We start from the raw sequence: 25630 nt of genomic DNA on the forward strand, positions 1-25630 counted from the left end.
TTATCTTGATAAAGAAATTTTGCTAAATGTTCGACCTAGGGGCCTATGCTCTTACAATCGTGAAAGAAATACCCTCCATGGTTCGCGATTTATCAGGAACTTGCTTGCAGAACCTATTTGGCAGGTCCGAATTGCGTCGAGTGCCGAATACTTTTTATACCCGATACTCAAAATGAGTATAGGGGTATATTAGATTTGTGGTGAAAATGGATGTGTGTAACGTCCAGAAGGAAGCATTTCCAACCTTATAAAGTATATATATACTTGACTAGCATCGTAATTTAGATGGGATATATATAAACGTCGGACTCGATTCTGTCCGTGTTTAAACGATAACGAAGACTTCAATAGTACGGATTCTGCGGCAGCCAGGTCACTGTGCCAACCAATGAAAAACGTTTGCTACATCGACGATCGACTTTTAAGTATCTTCTGTCATGTAGACAGCGCCTAGTTCTCAAAGACCATAAGTGCTAGAGCAACGAAATTTTTTTATCCAGACTTCTGTGATATGTCACTGTTGCAAGTGTATTTCAAAACTTCGCCCTGCCTCCTTTCGCCCCCATAAAGGACGAAAATCTGTGGCATCCACAATTTCAAAGATACGAGAAAACTGAAAACTCAGAAACGTATAGAATGACTATATTTTTTAGACTGCAGAGTCTGAACCACATCGTATTATTATTAAAGCCAGTATGATGAAAAAAATTGCATTTTCTCTCGCTCTATCTCTTTCTAACACACACGTTTTATGGTCGGCCTTGCCCATCGCTAAAATTGAGCGCCTAGATCTCAGAGACTATAAGAGCTAGAACAACCAAATTTGATATCCACACTCCTGTGATATCGAACCTGAACAATATCGAACCCCACCCCTTTCCGCCCCAGCATAATCGTAAAGAATGACAATATCTACCAGATTGCCGAGTCTAGATCAGATCGGATAATTTTTAAAGCCAAAAGGAACATTGTCCCAGCAAGAAAGGGCAACAAAGTCGGAGAAGGACTCTTCTCTGAACAGCTAGACATACGGCACTCCTTCAGGCTCCCTGACCACTGACCACTCTGCCATAGACAGGAAGCGCACCTCTGAGCTCTGCAAACAAGGCAGGAATGACTTTTGCCGTAGCTGTAGAGACGAAGAAGAGGAAGAGACGGTGGAACACCTGATCGGCTCTCTGCCGAAGAAGGCTACAATATCTGGGCACGCCCTTCCTGACCGACATTTCAGAGATGTCTTCTTTGTGTCCTAGGAAGATCGATACCTTTGGTAGAGCATCTGGATGGGATAACTGCTGACACAAAATCCCACTTTGCTGGAAAAGGGAAGATCGTCATATACATATCCGCAAAAAATAGTTTGGATCCCCATAGGATTAGAAAAGAATCACAAAAAAAATTATTACAATACTACTAATGGATGTCGAACAATTAACAGAAAATGGAGAGACAGAACATGGGAGAAGTAAATATTTTATATTTCCAGTACATTTCCGCACGATTCTGAAGGATTACGGAATAATAATATTTATTATATGATAACAAAAACTAATTTTGCTGAGTTACTGAGCATTTTCCGCAGCGTATGTGGGCGATCAATTTATTAAAAGTCGACGATTCTTCGGTTTTATACGTTGAAGTGATAGCGAAAAGTATTCGATGACAGCACGATGAGACTCATCTCTTCGATGATTAGCTGGGTTCAAGAGGGTGTCGCATTGAAGAACCACAGACGGGCCAGAAATGAGTACTAGGTTCAGACTAAATTCAAGGGCAGGCGGCCGAATTGCGCGTGCGAGAGCGCGACAGATCACGAGAAATATAGAGAATGCGCAAGTATTGGTGCTATTGGTGCACCACTGGCTATGCTATACAGATTAAAGCTAATATCGAGCTGAACAACCCAAAAAATGTAATTTACGAAGTCCGTTTCCTAAAATATTTAGAGGACACACTAAATAGTATATTTAGTATATATAATAGTATATATTTGTATGCATACATACGTAGATAAAGAATATGTAGCATACACAAATTAATTCAAAATTATTAGATATTCAATTTATATACTTGTACAAATATATTGGATATCCTTATATAATTCTTAGTGTATTTTGATCCGTTGATTTAGTTGATTAAATTGTGCTCAGTTTATTATCTTCTGCAGGCTGTGGGTACTGGCCGTTATTCATGCCATTTGAGAGAGTTCAGAGAGAGACAGAGAGAGTGCATACTGAAAAAGATAGAGGGAGAAAAAAATGGATGCAAATATTTATGAGAGCCCAACATACTTAGATACTGTAGATACAAATTCAAAAGGGATCTGGTTAGCTTAAGATATTTTTAAGCATTGCGGTTTATGACAGACAGCTCTATTGCCTCTGGATCGGGTTCTTGTTGCACATTCACATGGGGCATTGAATATACCAGCTTATTCCAGAAATTGGGGTCATCTCGCTTGAGATACGTGTTCAGCACCATGTAGGAGCGCAGTTCGCTGTCGAGATCATCAAAGTTCTCCACTTCGGGATAGAGGACCACAATGAGGCGCTTGCATCGGTCCTGGGAGGTGGCATGCAGAGCGAGGCGGAACTCCAGTCGCCCCCAAGTCGACTTCAGGAAGTGGTTCGTCATCAGGATGATGACTCGCTTCGAGTCCTTCACGGATTGGCTGATGCACTCGGGAATGGGCACCCCCACGAGCCAGTCGCGCAGATAGAAGCAGAGTCGGAACTTGTACGCGCCATTCTCCAGTCTCTCCACGAACTCTTCGATGAGCTCCTCGTCCTTGTGGGTGAATGATAGAAACGCATCGAACTTCTTCTGTTTTTCGAACTCCCGCTGGGCGGCGATGTTCAGGCATACATTGTGCTCGTAAAACCAGATCAGGAGTGGCTGCTTGAAGTAAACGATCAAGTTTATAGTTGAGATTATTATCATGAAAGAAATGGTGAGAGTCACATAGTGCACCAAGCCTGAAGGGCATAGATCGCTCTCATCTATAAGCTTCAGGAGCTTTCCCGTTCTACCGCAGTATATATCATTTAGATTTTCAATGTACTGCGAACTTCTCACAAAGAATAGGAAGTCTTTCTCCTCGCAAGTGCAAGTCCAAGGATTCCCAGAGAGTAGGAGCTTCAGCTGGGGGGAGGCGGCTATTCTCTTGTCGAAGAAGTCCCGCACCTGCTTGTTCAGCAAAGAAATGCTATTGTTTCTTATGTCGAGAATTGTTATATTCTCAGGCAGTTGGTCGATCTCGGTTAGCCGATTGTTGGCCAAGTATAGTTGTCCCAACTTTGCATATCCGGGCAGGGAATTGGATGGCAATGTTTCGAGATAATTTCCTTCGAAGTGAAGGGTCGATTGTCCAGATATTTGTGTAGGTAATGGAGGTATTGCTTTGAGTCCTTTGAATCCGCAGTCGATAATCATCGAAGGCAGTGTAGAATTATCTAAACAGCAGATGCATTTCTCCGGACACGTTCCTGAAGAGAAGATATTACAACGATCCAGGGCGGCGATATACTCCAGAGGTTCCTTCTGCCTCAGAAACGAAAGAAAGGACTTTGCCCGGCAGTCGCATGTCCAGGGATTTTCGGACAGCTCGATCTTCCGCTTGGTGCTTCCCTCACGGTCTTTGAAGAAATCGACCACCTGATCATCGAGAGCCTCCAACTTGTTTTTTCGTAAATCCAAATGTGTGATGTTCGTGGGAATCAAGTGCAATGGTAAGTCCATTATTTTGTTCTCAAACAAATACAGTTTTCTCAGGGAAGCGTGACCCGATGAGTGTATAATTCTCTGAATTTTATTCGTATCGAGATGCAGGCTGGCCTTGTAGGGTATGGAATGCGGAAGTTCAGGATATAATGGCATATCGGCATGCGTACAGTCGATCGTAAAGTGATCTGTGCTGCGGTTAAAGCAACAAAAGCATTTATCAGGACATGGTGCATTCAGATGATGAAAAAAAGAAGCGTCTAGCCTCCAGTTAAGTCTCAATTGCTTTGCCATAATTTGCATAAGCGCCAACATTAGATTGTCATCACAATTGACGAGCCATTGAATGCCCGTCTGCTTGAAATCCTTAATAGTTGAGATGTATTTTATTACATCTTTATCGAGTTTTTGGATGGCATTGTTACTGATGTCCAAAGCAACCAGATTTTTTGGCAGTCGATCCATTCTGAGACTCGTTAATGTATTATCGGATACATTTAACTTTTTAATGTCATTATATCCACTTAATGTGTTTTTTGGGAGCTCTTCTAGGTAATTTCCACCGAAGTTCAGACTCGTATTTCCAATAATCGGAATAGGTAATTGTGGAATTGTCGTAAGTCGTCGTCTTGAACAATCTATATTTAAATTAGAAGGATCCCAATAATATGCACACTCGCATTTGGTAGGACACTTTATTCCGTTTATTCCGAGCGTGAATCTGCAGCCATCAGCATACTCTTCAATGCAAATTATGGATGTCAGATTCTCATAGGGCTCGTATTCATTTACAAAAATGTATTTTAATTTGGAGTAACCTTCAAAGTATTTCATATCCACCTTCTGATTAACTTTCAGATAAACCGTCGACAAGCTCTTCTGAAGAGTCTCAGACCTAAAAGATACAAACATACCAAATGACTTTATGAATAGGAAAACAACATTTCCTGATCTAAACTGTATATCATACGAACCTTAAGAATGAGAAATCCTCTAGAACGACATTCTGGAACTCCAATTTCTTTAAGTTTCTCAAGCTGGTGAAAACATTTTGTGTAAGGTTTCTAATATCTGCACCGTCAAATGTGAGATATTCTAAATTTGTTTTTCCTGCGAAAGTATTCTCGTTTATCCAGAGTATGGGAGATGGCTTTGACTTTAAAATTCTTCGATCTTCTGTTATATATTTAATTTTAATCGTCTTCAGATGATTCAGGCTCATCTGAATGTATTCGTTAACTAAATCTGTAAACCTTTTGGCATAAATCATTATATCGGCCGCACCATTTAAATAATTGAGATTTGGCTCATAAATATAAAAATCTTGACTAATTAAAAAATATGTCGATGCTTTTTGTACACCAAGATCCCTGAGATAAAATACACCAGGACGAAGTGTGGAGTTATTATAAGATCCAACGATATAGACCTGACGCAGTTTGACATTCGTTTCATTGGAAACTGTGGCAATATTACACTGTTTGATGTCTGTATTAAGCCACTCGATTTTCAAATATCCATCCTGTAAATGCAATGCATAATCGTTTGTGATGAAAGATGATCCAACTTTACGGCACGTTCTATTACTGTTACTATTTTTGCACTCATTTTTACAGTATACTTCGCAGTAATCCTCTCTGATCTTTGCCAAAGTCTTTTGAGCACTAATATAATTTATTTGCAAAAGTATGCAAAATATCGAAAACATATTCCACGACATTTTCGATGCGAACGATGCCCGAGTTTCAATCGTACTAAACATGCAATAGGAGTATTTTGTGGTTGGGTCCCCAAAAATCGGACCTCTCTAGGGTCTTCTTCCCAAAAAGCATAATAAATTTAATTGCTCTCAAAAGTGCTGTTAAAAATCCACTCGATTATTAGAGCAGCCACGAAGGGAGCAAAATAAATCGTGGATGTTGAATTTGGGGTACAAAATGGCAAAACTATGCCGTTATCCGAGACCAGACCAATTTTTTTGGGAATATTTTGTAGATAGTTGTAGATGTTTGAGTTACGTAAGCAAAATCTTTTAGAGAAAAATACCGAGAAGTGAACTTTGGTTATTTTAATAGGTTTTCACACTAAAGGGAATGAAATTATATGTTAATTGTTTATATCATTTAACTTTCAATCAATTTAGAGAATATCCGGGCAAAAGTATACGGAAATCGGTATTTATTCACTTTTCATATATTTTGGCAAGGCGTACATGGATATTTACGGAAATATGGTCTATGCTCCTAAAATCGTGAAAGAAATACCCTGCAGGGACAGAAACCAATTGGCGGTTCCAAATTTCGACGAATGCGGATTTTTTTATAACTATTGGAATTTGCACAGATTACAAAATTTCTGTTTCGCTTTGGATATCTCGGGAAATTTAAATTTCTGAAGAATTTTACAAAACGTCATCACTGGATTTATGAGGTATTAATGACCTGTATGATGGCCTGTATTCCTGGCTTAAATAATTGACCAGGGGTGATAGATCGATTGCCTTGACTTGTTGAGCATAAGCTTCACCATTCCTATTAGATCCCCTTTGTTCCCTCCGCTTTGAAGATCGAATTATTCCTTACATGAACCGTTTAGGGTCAATGCTCTCTACCACCACTTATTCTCTTCTTCTTCTTAAATAACTAATACTAGCATACATTTCCCGATCACCAAGGCATCGAAGGAAACGAGGCAGCGGACGTTCTGGCTAAGGAAGGAAAATGTAGTCTGTTTCCCCTATAACTCTATAAAGCGATTTAGAGTAACGGAGCAGTGTATAGACCAAAAGCAGGTGGAGAAGTACCACGAGGTATGGAAGAGCGTAATGGAAAAATCAGCCACTACTTAACGCACCTACCACGGAACCCGGGACCATCTCATCTGCAACTTCCCGGTTCTCTCACGGGCAAGGAGAAGACACCTATTTGCCCCGATGCTGACATCAGCAGAAGACGCTTTCAAGAAGACGCCAAGGGATCTACTTCTCTTTGCCAAAAAAAACGTCGATTCTCGATGACTTTTAAACCTCACAAGTACACTCTTGACCAATGTTTTCTATAAAAGTTCAGTTTAGTTATAATTTTCCTTGATTATTAGTCTAACATCTCTCTTTCCTCCATTTACGTGACCGGTTAGGTTAAACGGATGGTCGCATGTGCCACTTGATGGTTCAGTCATTGAATGTCAACGTCCAATGAAATGTATACTCTGTCTTGTCACCGTTACATTGCTGGCCGGATTTTTTTTACATTTGCTTATTTAACTGCTCTACTCGTGAGAAAAGAGTGCGTACTGAGAGAGAAAAGTTTTTTATTTAATAAAATTTATTAGATACAAATTCAAACATTATCTGAATAGCTTAAGAGAGTTTTAAGCATTGCGATTAATGACAGACAGCTCTATTGCCTCTGGTGCGGGTTCTACTTCCACATTGATATGAGGCATTGAATATACCAGCTTATTCCAGAAATTGGGGTCATCTCGCTTGAGATACGTGTTCAGCACCATGTAGGAGCGCAGTTCGCTGTCGAGATCATCAAAGTTCTCCACTTCGGGATAGAGGACCACAATGAGGCGCTTGCATCGGTCCTGGGAGGTGGCATGCAGAGCGAGGCGGAACTCCAGTCGCCCCCAAGTCGACTTCAGGAAGTGGTTCGTCATCAGGATGATGACTCGCTTCGAGTCCTTCACGGATTGGCTGATGCACTCGGGAATGGGCACCCCCACGAGCCAGTCGCGCAGATAGAAGCAGAGTCGGAACTTGTACGCGCCATTCTCCAGTCTCTCCACGAACTCTTCGATGAGCTCCTCGTCCTTGTGGGTGAATGATAGAAACGCATCGAACTTCTTCTGTTTTTCGAACCCCCGCTGGGCGGCGATGTTCAGGCATACATTGTGCTCGTAAAACCAGATCAGGAGTGGCTGCTTGAAGTAAACGATCAAGTTTATAGTTGAGATTATTATCATGAAAGAAATGGTGAGAGTCACATAGTGCACCAAGCCTGAAGGGCATAGATCGCTCTCATCTATTAGCTTCAGGAGCTTTCCCGTTCTACCGCAGTATATATCATTTAGATTTTCAATGTACTGCGAACTTCTCACAAAGAATAGGAAGTCTTTCTCCTCGCAAGTGCAAGTCCAAGGATTCCCAGAGAGTAGGAGCTTCAGCTGGGGGGAGGCGGCTATTCTCTTGTCGAAGAAGTCCCGCACCTGCTTGTTCAGCAAAGAAATGCTATTGTTTCTTATGTCGAGAATTGTTATATTCTCAGGCAGTTGGTCGATCTCGGTTAGCCGATTGTTGGCCAAGTATAGTTGTCCCAACTTTGCATATCCGGGCAGGGAATTGGATGGCAATGTTTCGAGATAATTTCCTTCGAAATAAAGAGTCGATTGTCCAGATATTTGTGTAGGTAATGGAGGTATTGCTTTGAGTCCTTTGAATCCGCAGTCGATAATCATCGAAGGCAGTGTAGAATTATCTAAACAGCAGATGCATTTCTCCGGACACGTTCCTGAAGAGAAGATATTACAACGATCCAGGGCGGCGATATACTCCAGAGGTTCCTTCTGCCTCAGAAACGAAAGAAAGGACTTTGCCCGGCAGTCGCATGTCCAGGGATTTTCGGACAGCTCGATCTTCCGCTTGGTGCTTCCCTCACGGGCTCTGAAGAAATCGACCACCTGATCATCAAGAGCCTCCAACTTGTTTTTTCGTAGATCCAAATGTGTGATGTTCTTGGGAATCAAGTGGAATGGAAAGTCCACTATTTGGTTCTCAAACAAATACAGTTTTCTCAGGGAAGCGTGACCCAATGATTGTTTAATGCTGGTAATTCTATTCTTATCGAGATGCAGGCTGGCCTTGTAGGGTATGGAATGCGGAAGTTCAGGATATAATTGCATATCGGCATGCGTACAGCCGATTGCAAAGTTATCTGTGCTGCGGTTGAAGCAACAATTGCATCCATCAGGACATGGGGCATTCAGATGACGGAAAAAAACAGTGCCTTGACTTCTACGAATAATGTTCTGAAGAAACTTCAACATAAGATTGTCATCACAATTGAAGATCCATCGATTGCCCGTCTGCTTGAAGTCGTTAACATTTGAAAGATACTCTATCACATTTTTATCGAGTGCTTGGATGGCATTGTTACTGATGTCCAAGGCATCCAGTTTTTTTGGCAGTCGATCCATTCTAAGACTAGTTAATCTATTATCGGTTACATTTAACTTTTGTATGTCATTATATCCACTTAATGTGTTTTTTGGGAGCTCATCTAGATAATTTCCACCGAAGTTTAGACTCGTATTTCCAATAATCGGAATAGGTAATTGTGGAATTTTCGTAAGTCGTCGTCTTGAACAATCTATATCTAAATTAGAAGGATCCCAATAATATGCACACTCGCATTTGGTAGGACACTTTATTCCGTTGATTCCGAGCGTGAATTTGTTTGGTCTCTGATCATAGAAGGCAATTATGGCTGTCAGATTCCCATAGGGTTCGTATTCATTAACATAAATGTATTGTAATTTTGAGTAACCCTCAAAATATTTCATATCCACCGTTTCATTGACATCCAGAAAAACCTTCAACAAGCTCTTCTGAAGAGTCTCAGACCTAAATTAGAAAAGAATGCTAAATGTCAGTGTGAAAGGGAAAACAACATACGAACCTAAAGAATGAGAGATCCGACACAACGGTATTCTCGAACGTTAATATCTGTAAGTTTCTCAAGCTGGTGAATACTTTTGGGGTAAGGTTTCTAATTTCTATACTTTCAAAGTCAAGCAATTTCAAATTTGTTTTGCCTGCAAAAGTATTCTCGTTCATCCAGAGAATGGGATATGACTTTGATCGTAAAATTCTCCGGTCATTTGTTTCATATTTAATTTGAATCTCTTCCAGATGATTCAGGCTTATCTGAATGTATTCGTTAATTAAATCGGCTGAACCTTTTAAATAATTTGGATGTCGCTCATATATGTAAAAATCTTGACCAAATAAATAATATGTCTCTGCTTCTTGTACATTAAGATCTCTGAGATAAAATACACCAGGACGAAGTGTGGAGTTATTGGAAGATCCAACGATATATAACTGACGTAGTTTAACATTAGTTTCATTGGAAACTGGGGCAATAGTCCACTGTTTGATGTCGCTTTTGATCGCCTCGATCTTCAAATATCCATCTTTTAAATGCAGCGTATAATCGTTTGTGACGAAAAACGATCCAACATTGCGGCACGTTCTGCCACTGTTATTGTTTTTGCACGCATCTTTACAGTATATTTCGCAGTAATCCTCTCTGATGTAATCCAATATCTTTTGAGCACTAAAAAAACTTGTTTGCAAAAGTATGCACAATATCGAAAATATATTCCACGACATCTCCACGATGCGAACGGTGTCCGAGTTTCAATCGTACTAAACATGCAAGAGGACCACAAGTCGTTTTCCTCTAGGGTCTCCAGCACAAAAAAGATTAAAATAAATTTTTTAAATTATTGTATTGCTCCCAAAAGGGCTGTTAAAGATTCATTCGATTGTCAGAATAAATTGAGAGCTGCAATGTAGTTAGCGCTGGATTATCTTGATACAAGAAAGTTTCTTTTTAAAACGACTTGTTCCACCGATTCAAAGAAATAGTTTGTAGATTCATGATAGCTTTAAAACTAAGAGACTAGCTTGTAAAGAAGCAAACGAAGTTGTGCGAGTTATTACAACATGGGGCTCTCATAATAAATCAATTTTAAAGAATGAAAAAGTAGAATTGATATCATGTGCAGCATTTGTATTTTATGAGTATTTCAATCCATCTTTAAGACTCTGATTCATCATAGAAACACGTCTCAATAGCTCAGCTTCGCTTGTGGCAGGCTTCTGCTCTTGCAAGACCTTTATCTGAAGGTATTCGAACTCCATTCAAGATCGTAGGCGACCCTCCTCTCTTGCATGCCCAAAATTCATGGTCTATGCTTGCGGATAAACGGCTTGAAGAGCAGCGCAAATGGTTGTCTCTTGTAGATGACTGCCAGAAAGAGGTTCAAGGGTTTCCACGGCAATAGCCAGGGCTTAGGCCATAAAAGGAAGGAGCTTTAAATAAAATGCTGCACCATATAGGGTCCATCGATTGTCGCATCAAATAAAACCAATAGAACCCCTCTGGACTTCAAAAAACTCCCCCGTTCAGTTCTGAGTCAACTATAAATATCAACTTCCCATCAAGACGATAAACGATTGACCTCTTGCGAACCATAAATAATCGATAATTGCCCAAGCAGCGACAGAAATAAAAACGAATTTCACAGCTGAGAAATTTCAATTTATTTCCCATACAGTGAATTCGGGTTAAGGCCTGTCCACTCCTCTCTCCTGCCGCTCCCTACACACGCAAAGAAAAAAACAAAAAAAAAAAAAACTGCAGGCCTTCGACTGTTTCTTGTCTGGAAGAAAAATTGTTTATAAATTATTGATTAAATGACAATGCGATGTCAGAGTTTGATTTATGGCCTGGCAGAGTGACCGTGCCCCGCACGACGACACGCAAGCGAATTGTGCATTGAAAAATTATTAAGTAAACAATAAAAGATGGCCGCGTCGTACAGCTCCGAACGATTTATGGCAGAAAATTATATGCGAATGGGAGCTCCAGGGTTCCACGAAGAGAATCAACAAAGTCGCATGTTTTTTTTTCTTTCTTTTTTGTATTAATTTATCATTGGACGAACGCGCGAAAAAAAAGTGACATCGCGCGCTCAGTAATCAATCACGAAATTACGAAATGACTTAAAGAAAACTTTTGGCAATAAATTAACGATAAAATGGGGCTCCAAGCCGACCTTTTGCCAGCTGGGGTTTCACTCAATTAACGCCCCATCGGGAGAATGGAACCAACCCCAAAATGAATACTGTCAAGAGCCAAAAATTACGACGCTTGACTTACAAATCGGTCTTTGTCAAAAGAAAATATTTCATTAAATTAATCTTTCATTTCCTCTTGATGGAAAATCCTCTCAAAGCCCTATACGACAATCTTATCTTTTTAAGAACTTTTAAGAACATGCTAAATTGAATTTGTGGGATTTTCAAGATATGAAGAGAGCTTTTAATGCTATGGGTATTTTCCCTGTTTGATTGTGTCCTATCTGAATTGAGGGTGGATTATATCTATACGCCCAAAAGATTGCAAGTGGAAGGACTTATACTGTGGCACTCCATCAAACACCTATAACCTCATTTAAACCATTTACTACTCAAGCTCTTTATAATATTGAAACAATCTTGTATTCCAGTTTCAGGTGAGTGCCTCCTTTTGCCGTAATCTTTTCATCGTGATATACGATCGTGAGTTGAAAGTACCTACCATATATTATAGAACAGATTTACAACGTTGCACACATCATCTGTCATCATAATCATCATCATCTGGTGTGTATGTGTGTGTGTGGTGTTGTATGGAAGGTGTAAATACCGGGGATTATGCTGCTACTGGTTCTGAGCAAATACGAGTACTCATCGTAATCACAGGAAACCACTTGGCCACTTTCGAAACCCGTAAAGTAACCCCCTTTTTTTCTCATCTGCTGAAAAAACTGTGCAAATATTTGACGAGCATTCAACGCTCTTCGTGCGATATGATATGGAGAGTTCTGTGCCTTTTCCCGGTGTTTATCAAGTGTAACACGCAGTGGCTTTATTTGTTTTCCAACACTCGGTGGCCCCCAGAGAGAGACAGAGAGAAAGGGGCAAACACAAATATACATCGTTGCCTCTCTTGAGAAGATTTACAATCGTTGATGGTTCTGTCTTCTGTCTTGCTATCCCTTGTAATTTCAATTTTTCTTCTTTAAACAAATGGAAATAAATCTGCGTTGATTTTACACCAAGTAAGGCGCATTTTTTCTCATGTTTAACAGACATTAAGACTCTCTCTCTCTGCGTTGTTCATCTGTCCGTTTGGGTGTTGTCACGCTATAAAATATATGTATATATAAAAAACAAACTGATTTATTGCATTTTGATAACCTCTCACTGGGTCGGAGTCGGACCCTGCCATCGAGGCGCCCCAAGGAACTGGAACTGGAACTGTCATCGTCGAGAACTGTGTTGCAAAAAGAATGCCAAGAAGAGGAGAGCACCAGGGGCGCTTTATAATTGCGTTCATAATTTATGATCCGCCTTTACATGTATTTTTCCAGATTTATAGATGTTTGCATATAGACTTATACATATATTACGGGGAGTAACACTGTCTTTAATGATTCTGTTTACAAAACGTATGGGATTTATGCATGACTTTTTTTTTTTGCTCTAAAAAATAATGGCAGAGGCGGAAAAAATAAACGATACAAAATCAACATAAATCACAGATATTTTGTTTGAAGAATATTATTTTCAAATAAAGATTAAGTAAGGAATCTGCAGTAATAAATTTCTAAAAAAAAAAATAAATAAAAATTCAGTTCTATTTAAATATGTCTTTAAATATTTCCTTTAGTTCAAAGTTCCCATTAAAAATTGTCATAGAATTTATTTTCGTCTTGACGCCTGTCATTCTTTAATTTTATGTCTGTCTGTCTTTCTGGACGGACATTTTTGTGTCAAAATATTTGCCCACACAAGCACATATTTTTGTAGAAAGATGGATACTCCAAGTACTTGTACATTTGACGCAATCTGCAAAGTTTGTTCACGTGTGACAAGGTTAATTTTTATTCATAAACGAACTGATAATGCCCCCGTCGTATACAGTGATATGTACATTAAAAATAGTATTCCTTCAGATTGAAAATGATAGAGAGACAGACAAGCAGACAAGCTGGTAGGCAGTCAGACAGTTGTCAGAGATGGATTAAGACATGTATTTGATGGGGCGATAGGAGAAGAAGAAGTCAACAACAGATTTTAACTTTGATTTGAGATAAAAAATAAAAAAATAACTATGAGGGAAGGAAATATACTTGTAAATGGCCATAGACCATGGATACTTAATCATCTTCTAGAAGCGATTGTAATCCTAAAATGTATAATCTCTTTAGGGAGGATCACAGCCCTCAGAGACCGAGGGGAGCTGCTGTATGATGCGCAACATAGGTAATAAAATGTCCTAGAATTCTGCTGTGTATTCATATGATATTCCCTTTAAAATATGTCCCATTTCTCGAGCTAAAAACCCCTTTCGTCACCCAAAAGGAAACAAGTAAAACGTACAAAAGAGCAAAGAGCCCGGGCAGCACCACCTTATGTTGGCTTTCAGTCATTAAGTCATTTACATATTTGCCAACAAAATGTCATGCCATAAAATATAAACTAAAGCAACTGTGAGGCACTCCTCTCAGGCACCAGAAAGAACAGAGAAACAGAGACCAGAGAACCAGAGCACCAGAGTCCCCGAGTCAAGAAGATAAATGGAGACGCAGCTGCTGCGGCTACATCAACGCTAATTGCTCTGTGCATCTTACAGATACATGAGCAGAGGGCAAAGCGAGCGAGCGAGAGGACCCCAAAAGATATATATATACAGAATCATAATTCATATTTCCCTTTGGCGGGTACCGGGGACCCAGCGACAGCAGAAATGTCGAAATGCATTAACATTTAATTGAGGCTAATTTAAGGCGAAATATTTCGCCCGGCTCATACATGCGAGTATATGAAAATTTATGCGTCTCATTTCGGTCAAAAAATGCTCACGGTACTTCTGTTCTTCTTTCTGCCTGCCTGCCTGTCTGTCTGTCTGTCTGTCTGTCTGTCAGAGAGCTCTCCGGATATGTTTGAGAAATGAGTGCATTTTGTAAAAATGTCACATTACATTTAATTTATGCAACGCCAACGCTGAAAGCCACTCGTAGCCGTTTCTGTAGATTTGTATCTCTTGTATCTCTGGTGCCTGGTGTATCTGTAGCTGTATCTCTGTCTCTGAAGTGTTGCATGAAATTGTTTTGATGATGATAATAATGATGTGTTTTTGTTTTCGGTTGGTTTCTAAAAGGGAAAATCTCCATCAATCTTTGAATGCAGGGTATCCGCAAACCGACAACAACTGCCACCAAATGGTCCTACGGCCAGTGACAATTTTGACAAGCAGCTTGGCAGGCGGTCTCCTTCAGTTACTCCGCACTTACACAGTCATTCAACTGTGAGACCAGGACATCGGACCACCAGCTGCTGCCAGGATCGAGGGGCTGCTGGCTGCTGGCTGCTGGCTGCCGCTGTCAAGCTTTTTAACCCAAAAACGTTGTGGACGAATTGATTTGGCTGCACAGCACATCACAGCAGGAGAGAGAAAGAGAGGGAACTGCGGGACGGAGAGCAAACTGACACTGGCAGGCGGTCTGGTCCACTCATCCTCTCCACCTTGGACTTGTCACTGATACGAGGCAGCCCTGGAGTATCCTACGGATTGCTATACGCCCAACAGCTAAACAACAACGTTGTGGGGGAATTGACTTTGTGCGGGGCTCAAGTGGCAGATATACACGACGAGAGTACTCTTCTATGAGAGTCATGGGGGGCATGCTGTGAAATCTGCAAATTGCCATGTCATTATTTGTTAGCATCAAACCGAAACCCAAACCCAAACCAAAACCAAAACCCAAGCCCAACGAACGAGGATGTTGACGCCCCCTTTTTGTGCCCAATCTTAACCCCAAATAACGAACCCCTGGAACGCCTTCCACTGCCGCACGGCGTCAAAAAGTGTAATTGGCAAACCCGCCCGTCAGTTGCCGGGATCCTTTATCGAATACGAGTACGAATATAACCCACTGTCGGCTTACACACTCAAGTCAAGCGTCCAACCGAACCGAAAACTTCCACTTCACTCCACCGCCGCACCGCACCAACTCTCCACTCATCTCTACTGAAGCGAACCTGAACCTCAACCCAAAACCCAAACCCAAAGCGAAAAGAGAGCACAGAAAGACACACAGAGACACAGAGAGGCAGAGACAGTTGGTAACTGTCAGTGGGCATGTTCGACTTGACAGCATAATATTACAAATCCCTGCCGAAAGCAGACAGTAACGATGACAAGCAGGCCGGGCCGTCCGGAGCTTCAGAGCTCCAGAGCGGGGCAAAAGGCAAAAAGGACAACCGCAAAACACAGACACAGAGCAAACGAAGGAGGGGGGAAAAAACACACACACACACACACAGAGGGGGAAAAATCCTCTATAAAAAGGCATATTTTATTCTTCAGGTAAAATGTCCAGCAAAAAAAAAAAATAATTTTTGGCTATGGGCGGGAAATTGGGTTCAACAGGGGGTCATATGATTGAAATGGCAACTCAAATAAGTAACCTCAGTTATTTAGATCCCTTGTGACATTTCAATCAATCAAAAATCAAAGCAAATCTAAGAGATTTTGATAATAAGTTAGCCTTGAGGCATGTTAGGGAAATCAGAGGGGGTATACCAGAGCTTTGATCTTGCTTAAGGGCGAAATATTGAACGAATAAAGAGAATAAAGAGGCCCTAAAATGAGGCCTTAAACCAAGAGACAGTAGTTTTTGGACAATAAATTTGTTCTTCAAGACACCGCTTGTGCGCCAACCCCCGGCTCACTCGCTCTTATCGCACGACGCCGACCCAAATGGAGAGATACTTTCCAAAGTATTGAAAGCTTACTTTACAGACAGCCCACTCTTTGGTTTTAAGGCTAATGACACACACAGTATTACTCGTAACAATCATGACAATCTCGTTGGTCAATGAAAATCCACTTTAGCCGTATATTTTCGGGCTACCAAGTGCGGAGCAACCGCAACGATTCAATAAATACAAGACACAGATAAAGACGACTTCCAGTTCCCTCAATAGTGGATCGTGGTTGCTTATAATCAATTAAATTTGTGTAGAAGGAAATCACATAAATTTGCGTAACATTAAACGGATCGTCGTCGTCGTAGTCGTCGCGGTACGGTCCTATTTCGATATGGTCAACATTTCACAAATTTTACGGGACGCACTTCAAATTGATAGAAACATTTACGAGGCACGGCACTCTTGCTCTAGACCGCTTCGGTCTTTGGTCTTCGGTCTCTGGTCAGTGGTTGGGGGTTTTTTGCCAGGTAGCAAATTGGTAAACAAGTTTATGGCGAGTCTCCATCTCCATCTCCACTCCCATACGCCCAACTCGATCTCCGGCAGTGCACATTTTCTCTCTTGATTCGCCGACATTGCCTATAAATTTATTGTACTTCCTTTTGCATATAATTTTCAAATTAAGTGTTGCTTCATGTAAATTGATACATTTACTGAATGCATTTTCCTGGGCCACGAACGGGTTCGTCACTGTGTAAATTTTCATAGCAGAAAAGTTGTACCATAAAATGTTGCCTATCAATGATTTATGTGTGCAATAATCTGTGGATCTTTGGGAGTGTGGAAAATAGATTGAAATGTTGGTAGTGTTTTATGGAAGTTTATTCGAAACAGCAACAGCAACAGCAACAGCAACATGTGTGTACAATATATATCGTATCGTGTGTTAATCTCTTCCTTCAGAAGCTAAAAAAAAAGATATAATTAATTGATATGTTCGCAATAAACCTGGCAATGCTCACCATCCTTGTTGGTAGTGTTTTATGGAAGTTTATTCGAATAATATTTGAAACAGTGTGTGTGTGTAAATCTTGCTTCAGAAGCTGAAAACACTATATATGATTAATCGGTGTATTGGAGACACACCAGGCAATGCTCACCGTCGTTCAGCCATCTCTTCTTAAAGGTTCTTACACTGAACGTGTCCCGAAGTCCAGGCAATGGCCAGGTTCCGCTTGTCATTCTGGCCATGTTCAAAGCACATGCATGTGGGAAAGATACCTGTGCGGAGAGTCTGATTATCATCGCTATAAATGTATTTCGTGGCTAAAATGCTTAGTTTTTTATGTCTGGCCATGCATAGCTTGAAGAGCCCTACAAAGGGTTGCTTCTTGTAGATGACCGCCAGATAGACGTTCGATGGATCCACAGCAATTGCTTGGGGCTGGCTGCGGCACAACTCCTGGCCGGCAAAGGGTGTTGTTTGTAGATTCGCCACCAACTCAAAGGCCCAGAAAAGCTGAGGCTTCAGGAAAACACCTACTTCCGAATTCCTGGTAATGGCATACAGATTTGTGTCGTTCTTCTGGACAAACAGCAAATATGTGCTGCAGGCTGTCCAGGCGGCCGTCTGTACTCGTCGCCCCTCCAGGATTTGCTCCAGCTTCCAGGACCTACGATCTACATAACAGACGCTAGCCCCCGAATCGCTGGCGGCGCCGAATATCATCTGAAAGTCGGGGCTGTACAGCAGGAAGCTAATCGAAGAGGGGAGCAATCGAATCGTCTGTCCACTCTCCGGCTCCCAGACGATGATATGATGACTTCCCAAGGCCACACTGACCAGGACAGTGCCGTCCTCGTTCCACTGTACAGACGTGACGTGGATGTGCGCTGCGTGCCTCAGCAATCGCTTGTCCCAGAGCGTATTACTGACATGCCGCCAGATATAGATGCCGGCAGCACATCCCACCGCAAGCTCGCGGATCGTGCACGGACGGAAGGCCCCACAGTAGAGATCCACTTGTTCCGCCGACTGAAGCTCTGCCGTAGGACCTACGCCGAACACATGAACAACGTCCTTGTGGGTGACCACCGCCATTTGCACACTGGTTGGGTGAAGGATAATGCAACGAATGTACGCCTCGTCCCAGCCAATCATCTTTCGATAGATCTCCAGACTATAGTCCAATGGAGCCCAACGTGCATACTGTTGGCCCTGGATCAGCTGGAGAAGATAGTCCTTCCAGGTGTGGAAAATATTGCAGAAAGTGGTCCAAATGCTGTTCCCAGCCTCTTGATCCTGCAATGGATCGGACACAAGTCGTTGTGCGTCTTCAATTTGTTCCATTTTGGAAATCTGATGTAGTACACTCTCTAGTACAAAACTTCACTCAACTGAATGTTCAGAAATCTCATGGATATATCGATTATGGAATTTGTTCGCCTAGTGTATCCACAAATATGGAATCTCTTTAGTCCTTTGTACTGTCGTCTGGGTTCTTGATTGCTTCCATCCATTAGCTGGACACTTCATCGCTCTCCTTACCCATGGGAGGTTCATGCCACAAAAGCGCGACTTGGCGTTCCTTTCATTCGGCTGACAGTCACTTCCTGTCAGTTCCCTCCAGCTCTTGCCCCCCCACACCGGCACTCCTGACGGCTCATTAGCATGTGTGCGTGGCCTCCTCTCTCTCCCCCTGTCTTTTTCTCCCTTTCTGCTGCTTCCTTCTTCGCCTGTCAGCTGCTTTGGCCTGCCATTAATTTCGCCAACCTCCTCTCTGTCTCTCCTCCTCTGTCATGGGGTGTATAAAACTAACCTAACCTGCAGTGTAATGCTTTGTATTGTTCACGCAAAATTTATTTCCGCTGCGTCATGAACATCCTGCTGTCGTCGTCGTCGCCGTCGGTGTAGTTGTCCTCCCAACCGTTCTCCTTGGGCCTTTAGTCCTCTCCTCATCATCGTAATACCCTTGTTGGAGGGTAGAAAAGCCATAGAAAAGGTGATACTTCTTTGGAGATTCGAATATATATCAATCGATTAATCGCTTAAGATTACCGACCATATTTTCTATTATATCGGGAATAAAGTTGAAGGCCAAACCTATCTATCGTTTGGCTCTTTGAACACGTGGCCGCGCAGATCAAGTATCTAGAGGTCGCGGCACGTGTTCGGTTTGGGTATAACTTTTCCCAAGAGTATCTTTCAGTTCGGTTTTGTGGAACAAACCTCCGTGGCTGGCTGTTAATTTACGTAATAAATACGCTTGAAAATGTTGCACGCACATGCAAAATGAATTACGTTGCCGGGAAGCACCAGCAGAGGCAGCAACAGCAGCAACAGCAGCAGCAGAGGCAGAGGCAGCTACATCCAACAGCAGAGAGGCAACATCAACTTAACTGTCACTTGTCACTGGGACGTTTCATGGGCCTTTCTGTCTCATTCTCGCTTTCTCCCTTTTGGGCCCCGTCTCTGTCTACCTTTTTGCCCTCTCTCTCTCTCTCTCTCTCTCGCTCTTTCTTTTGCTCCGTTGGCAGCATGTCCTGGCAGTGCGCCGCTGCCGCTGCTGCTGCTGCTGCCTCATCGTACGTTGTCGTCTCTCACATGTCAACGGGCGTCGCTTTGCTTGGCATTTTTGTGATGCGAAATGAAGCAACGAGGTGACAGCAGCAACAGCAGTGGCAGTGGCAGTGGCAGTGGCTGTGGCAGCAGGAGCCAGAGCTGTGTTGGGGCTGTGCCACACCAGCGGCAGCATAAAATGAATTACTCGCGTGAACAACAGAAACTGTCAGAAGGCTGTCAGCTGTGTGTGGGGGCGTGGTGGAACCAGTGGGCGGGTCGGGAAGGGACGGAACGGAACGGAACGGAACGGGACACCCATGTGTCTGTGCTGTTGCCGTTCCTGTGGCTGTTGCAGGAGGTGTCAGCGCATCGCATTTGAAATGCTTACGCCCCTTACACTCTCTCACACAAAAAAAAGAAAGAGAAAAACAGTTGACAGTCAACAGTCAGTCCAGCGACAAAGTATTGCTCCTGACACTCAACGCCCGGCAGCAACAGCCACATGAAGCGTGCAGCAATAGCAACAGCAGCAGCAGCAGCAACATGTTGCCATCACTCGTGTGGCTGCACCATGTCCAGGTTTCTTGCACTCGGCAAAAACTGGAGTACTCAAAGTTTCAAAATCATGGGCTTAAAACCAGGTTAGGTCCTACATGTGCGCGATATTTGAAGGATATCTTTCATCGATAGCAATTTCATTGGTATTCCTGAACAATTTAATCGGTATTCGATATTCAACACCCATCGATACACATCTTTGAACAATATTCAAACAAATACCCATGGGATGCTCTTTTTGTAATAGTTTAAAGAACTTTTTCGTCTGTTTTTTTTTAGAACAAAACCAGGACTTTCATAAGAATCTTTTTAGGTATAGAAATAGAATAGAAATGCAGATATTATTTAAAAATTGAATCATTATAAAAGGATACATGCCATGGATATGGTCTTCTGTAAACCTTAAAGACCAAAAATTATATTATTTTTCCGAGTGTTTCCGATATGAAATATGAGAGCACAATCTTTTGTGGGGGGGTTCCGACTCTAGCCCCATGATTATCTTACCTCAAATTGCTTGCAGCAATCATAAAAAGAGCTCCCCCCGCTCTTCCGCCCCCCACTTACCAATCTCTCTTTATTTTCTTTTGGTTTTTGGTTGCAGCAATTTTCATTTTCGCACTCCATTATAAAGTAATTTTTTTGCATTACTTATGCCTGTCAACCCAACGTCTGCGCGCGTTCTTCTTCCTGTTTCCGCGGCAACGCCTCTGCCCCTCTCTCTCCCTCTCAAGGTTTTCCAGGGTGCCCGACTGGTGGGGCGCCCATGTGGGCGGGAGGGGTAGGTATCCTTCTTGTTGGCAAAGATTAATATGTTGCCGCTGTGCTGTTTCCGGTGAGCGCGGGCGCTCGCATGTGTGACAGTTTGCAAATGTGATTGACAACTGACACTGGCATATAAATTCAAAAGCTTTCGCAAACACACACACACACACAGCCAGCACAGAGCCGTTGACAGTCTGCCAGGGATGGGGGACAGCAGCAGCGGCAGCAGCAGCAGCCTCAGCCAGCCCTGAAGCCATGACTGAATGAGGGACATGCAGGAGGTCTGACTGACTGACTGACTGACTGACTGACTGATGGCCCAGCCCTGACAGCTGGGTGTTGTCCCCACTCGTGCGGGGAATGAATCTTTCTTGGGTATTGCAATTTATCTTGTTCCTTGTGCCAGATTCGAAAGAGGAATTGTTTCTTGGGGATAAGGAATCGATCAGCAAATATATGTATGTATATTCTCTTTATTGTTATATGATTTCGTTGGAGCTTCTGCAGTTCGTAACTTAACTCTAACTTGATTTTGATCATAGCGTCGATGGCCTGTTTAAGTGTACTGTTTTGTCCACAGGGACTTTTCTTTTCTGGCAACTGTTTGTTAAATTTAGCGACGGCACTTTTCCATTTGATGATCTCAAAATCCTGGTCTCGGGTTCTGTCCTTTCGAAGCATTGTTGGATAGCAAACGGCACCGCACGGATCTTCAAAATCACTGGATATCGAACAGAGCTATAAGAAATACAATATAATTATGCTAAAATGCACCATAGACCACGTTGACATGTCACTTCCGAGGTTACCACAGAAATCAGCGAAAAATGTAGACAATCAGAGTTGCATTCCGCATTTTCGTTGATTTCTGGAGAGAATATTTGAGAGACTGAATCGCAACTGATTTGGTGCAATTGTTCATCGGTTCTTTTGTGTATTGCCAATCTCTTTTAAAGCACAACGGCGAATAAAAAGGTGTATTATGATAAATAAATCATAGTTTGATAATATTTAAAAAATTAATAAGTAAGGCAGTATAAATATTATTTCTTGGAGCAACCATTTCAGAGATATCAGCATCAAAATGGTGTTTCCAATCGCCTCTAATAGGTTTAACATATTTACTTGATAATGAGTTTATGCATCTTTTCTTTGAATGGGATACTACCTATGAGGCCTCTCCTTCTGGGCTATAGCGAATGAATGAAACACAGATTCCTTGCCCTACCCAAACACTCCCCTCAAATGATTCAATTTAATTTGTGTTTAGGCCAAAACATTCTATAATTTACTAGTACATCGATATTCTGTTTGTTTTTTGGACCCCTTCAAATTTTGTTATGATTCTGCTGCTGTTGCCCTGTTGCATTTGTTTGTGTGTGTGTGTGTGTGTGTGTGTGTTGTCTTGTCAGAAACAATAAACAATGAAACATTGATAAAAAATATATGATTGTGTAGAACCGCACTACTCGCCGGGACACGCCAACTGGTACAGAAATTGCACCAAAGTTCGGGTCGGGCGTCCTGTCATTTGGCCCGCTCGGAGATATGGCACCAGGCCGTAAGTCGACATTAGCCCAGTGCCAGAGGTGTCCAGATGCGCCCAATCGGAGCACGGGACCAGCTCGTGGAGCACGGCGGCCGCCAGGCAAGATGAGGCCAGCCCATCACCATCGTTGGTCAGATCAAAGCTTAGGTGATTTGCCACACGGCGCCTGTAGAACTCCCACAGCGGGAAACGCCACAATCGATCTCCGGTTAGCGATCCAGCCTTCTGGAACTGCTTCCAGACGTAGTGCGAATTGGACCAGATGCCCGTAGCGCCGCCGCCGACGGCCTTCTTGACGCCCTTGCACATGGATCCAATGTCGACCACCAGACGGGGCTTGTACGTCGTCTGGCCATAGATCATTGGATCCGCAATGACCACCACGCCAGCACGGTCGATATTGCGAATCGCCATTCTCTTGGCGTTCAGGAGGGTGACCACGTCGCCCGGCTTCACGGACATGCCAGAGGGCATGTTTTCGCATAGCGGAAGGATGGCCGTGATGTTGATGGGCAGCGACAGTGCGGCAGCCGCTCGCATGGTCGCCAGGATGCTCGCAGCTCCATTCAAATCGGCACGGAACTCATCCATGCCCTTGCACGGACGCAGATTGATGCCGCCCGAATTGAAGGTCAGACCGAGGCCCACCAGCAGGATCGGCTTGTCCTCGGGCGAGGTGCCGCAGTAGGCGAGCTCCAGGACGACGGGAGGCTCGCAGCTGCCCTTGGCAATCGTGAGGAATGAGTGCAGCTGCTGCTGCTCGATCCACTCCATGGTGCGCACCTCCACGGTGATGCCGCACGGGCAGAGGAAGTCCACGCCGGCCTGGGCCACAGCGGTGGGGGTCATGCAGTTGGCCGGAGACTCGGCGATTCGGCGCGAGATGTTCTGGGCCTCCGCCTTGAAGAGGCCTCGCGTCCAACTGTCCGTATCCGGCGAATCAAATAGCTCCAGCTTGGGCTGGATCGAGCGGTACTTCTTGGACAAATTCTCCTCGAAGCGCCAAGTGGCCAGGGATGCGCCCTCGGCCGCCTGCTCCGCGTAGTCCATGTTGTCCACATGGATCTCAATACACTCTACGGCCTGCAGGGACCGGGCACCAATGCCGGCGGCCACGCGGACGTTTTCCATGCCCTCGTCGAGCATCTCCAGTTCGTTGAAGCCAATCCCTTCGATGCCAACGCCCACCACGCACACCGACCGGAATTCCTCGTCGACGTTGTTGAACACCTTGCCGCGTCCCAGGCGACCACTGATCTTCGACTCGCATATCAGCTCGTTCAGTTTTCCGTGCAGACGGTCGTCGAACTTCTCGCCGGCCGGCGTCAGGCGCGTCCCCTTTCCCGACTCCTTCTCGTACAGGCCCAACACCAGACCCTTTCCCCCCTTGTGGGCGTCGGGACAGGCTATCGATGCAAAATGCCGCTGGTTCGAGGCCAGACGGTAGATTTGGTCACGGCTCACGCGCTTCACCAGAGACCGGGCCACCAGAACTCCCGAATTCATATTTGTCCTTGAATACTTGTCGCTGTGTGCTTTTACCAAATTAAATAGGGTTTACGAAATATGAATACGAACACGAACTGAGTTGATCGGCAGTCGTATGATTTATGATTTATTTTCAACAACTGCAAAGCACATAAATACTAGATCCATCAGAAATGAGGCAAAACAATGGATTTGCTTGGACAGTGTTGGGTATGGGTATGAGGATCATGATATACCTTTGAATAGTTGTCAATTGGTTGCTCTAGATCTGGGCTTTAGAATCTGTTCAAGAAGGCCGGAAAAGCTTCCTTCCACCTCCAATCAATATATCCGTAAACTCTTTTTATTTTTCTTAAGTTTTCCTATATGTGGATCAAAAACCAGCCTTTCTGTGATTAAAAATGCATTACGATGCTCATGTATTTGTTTTTTTTAACTAAGAGCCCTCTGCCAAGTCATTTCCCGCAATGTCCGTCTGTAGAGCGTTTCCTGTTTCTTTCAATTATTCGGCCAAGAAGGTAATTCCAATTATCATGACAACTTCCGTTCCGACATAGCCTAGACTCAAATTACGGTCTAATTGCTATTTAGGGGTACCATTGGCCGACAGCAGCCAGAGTACGGGCCGCGTAATATCCAATTATTCAAACAAGAGGCCATAAATGCTGACACAACGGGTACTGGCTTGATAATAGACTCATCAGACATCGGTGCTCGTCATCATCAGGCCATAGCCAGGCACACAGCAGGTAGCAGTCCAGAGAGAGTGGAGGAACCTCCAACGGACCTGTCGCTCGTGCTCGTGACGACAAAAGTGTCTTCAACGGAAGTGACACAGCACAACACACACAAAAAAATACTTGATTATAAATGCCCGATGCCGCGAAGAAAATAAAACTAATAAATTGATGTTGATCTCAGCGATGCTGCTGGGCTTCCATGGAGCCCAGGCAAGGGAATCGAGCAATGACAATGACAAAATCAACCGGGAGAGAGAGAGAGAGAGAGCTGACAATGATGAAAGTGACAGCAACAATGGCGCTGCTGACTGACTGACTGACTGACAGGAGGATGTGATGGCACTGCTGCAGATTGTGGCAGCAAACAGGAGGGGGGGGCCAGGGACCAGGACCAGCTGTTCGCTAACTCGACACTCTTGGCGTGACTTGTCAACGGGGGCATCATTCAACAGCAGCAGCAGCAGCAGCAGCAAACAGGCCCAGACATAGGCGATAATGTGGTCTGCCTTTTGTTTCTTGAAATTTCCAACAACGACTTCCAGGAAGAACTCTGATTTTCTTCTAATTTATTTTTTAATATTTTTTCTAAGACATTTCAGTGTCTTTAATTTCTCCCACTGTTAACAGAACCCCAGCCTTGGAGAGTCAAACCCATCTACTGCCCCGGAGGAAGAAGACAAGCCAGTGACAGTCCCAGT

At 43.2% G+C, this 25630-nt stretch overlaps 4 protein-coding genes across 4 annotated transcripts; all 4 read right to left on the minus strand.

The window, feature by feature from the left end:
• Positions 1 to 2126: 2126 nt before the first annotated feature.
• LOC117188681 (protein toll-like) lies at positions 2127 to 4990 on the minus strand. The gene is made up of 2 exons (XM_033392875.1): positions 4695 to 4990; positions 2127 to 4615 (listed from the first exon to the last, which is right to left on the minus strand). The coding sequence occupies exons 1-2, from the start codon at positions 4988 to 4990 to the stop codon at positions 2344 to 2346; spliced, it is 2568 nt and encodes an 855-aa protein (XP_033248766.1). The 3' UTR covers positions 2127 to 2343.
• Positions 4991 to 7089: 2099 nt separating this feature from the next.
• Positions 7090 to 8916, minus strand: LOC117188686 (protein toll-like). The gene has a single exon (XM_033392878.1). The coding sequence runs from the start codon at positions 8914 to 8916 to the stop codon at positions 7090 to 7092; it is 1827 nt and encodes a 608-aa protein (XP_033248769.1).
• An 8208-nt stretch (positions 8917 to 17124) lies between these two features.
• Positions 17125 to 19122, minus strand: LOC108162437 (aladin). Its single transcript, XM_017297171.2, has 3 exons — positions 17431 to 19122; positions 17293 to 17373; positions 17125 to 17236 (listed from the first exon to the last, which is right to left on the minus strand). Exon 1 carries the CDS (start codon positions 18618 to 18620, stop codon positions 17451 to 17453), a length of 1170 nt encoding a protein of 389 aa, XP_017152660.1. The 5' UTR covers positions 18621 to 19122; the 3' UTR covers positions 17125 to 17236; positions 17293 to 17373; positions 17431 to 17450.
• Positions 19123 to 22414: 3292 nt separating this feature from the next.
• On the minus strand, positions 22415 to 24373 carry LOC108162436 (cytosol aminopeptidase-like). The gene is made up of 2 exons (XM_033393192.1): positions 24289 to 24373; positions 22415 to 24232 (listed from the first exon to the last, which is right to left on the minus strand). Exon 2 carries the CDS (start codon positions 24208 to 24210, stop codon positions 22621 to 22623), a length of 1590 nt encoding a protein of 529 aa, XP_033249083.1. The 5' UTR covers positions 24211 to 24232; positions 24289 to 24373; the 3' UTR covers positions 22415 to 22620.
• Between the last annotated feature and the right edge of the window lie 1257 nt (positions 24374 to 25630).

Source organism: Drosophila miranda, chromosome 4 (assembly GCF_003369915.1).
Source record: "Drosophila miranda strain MSH22 chromosome 4, D.miranda_PacBio2.1, whole genome shotgun sequence".
NCBI lineage: Eukaryota > Metazoa > Arthropoda > Insecta > Diptera > Drosophilidae > Drosophila > Drosophila miranda.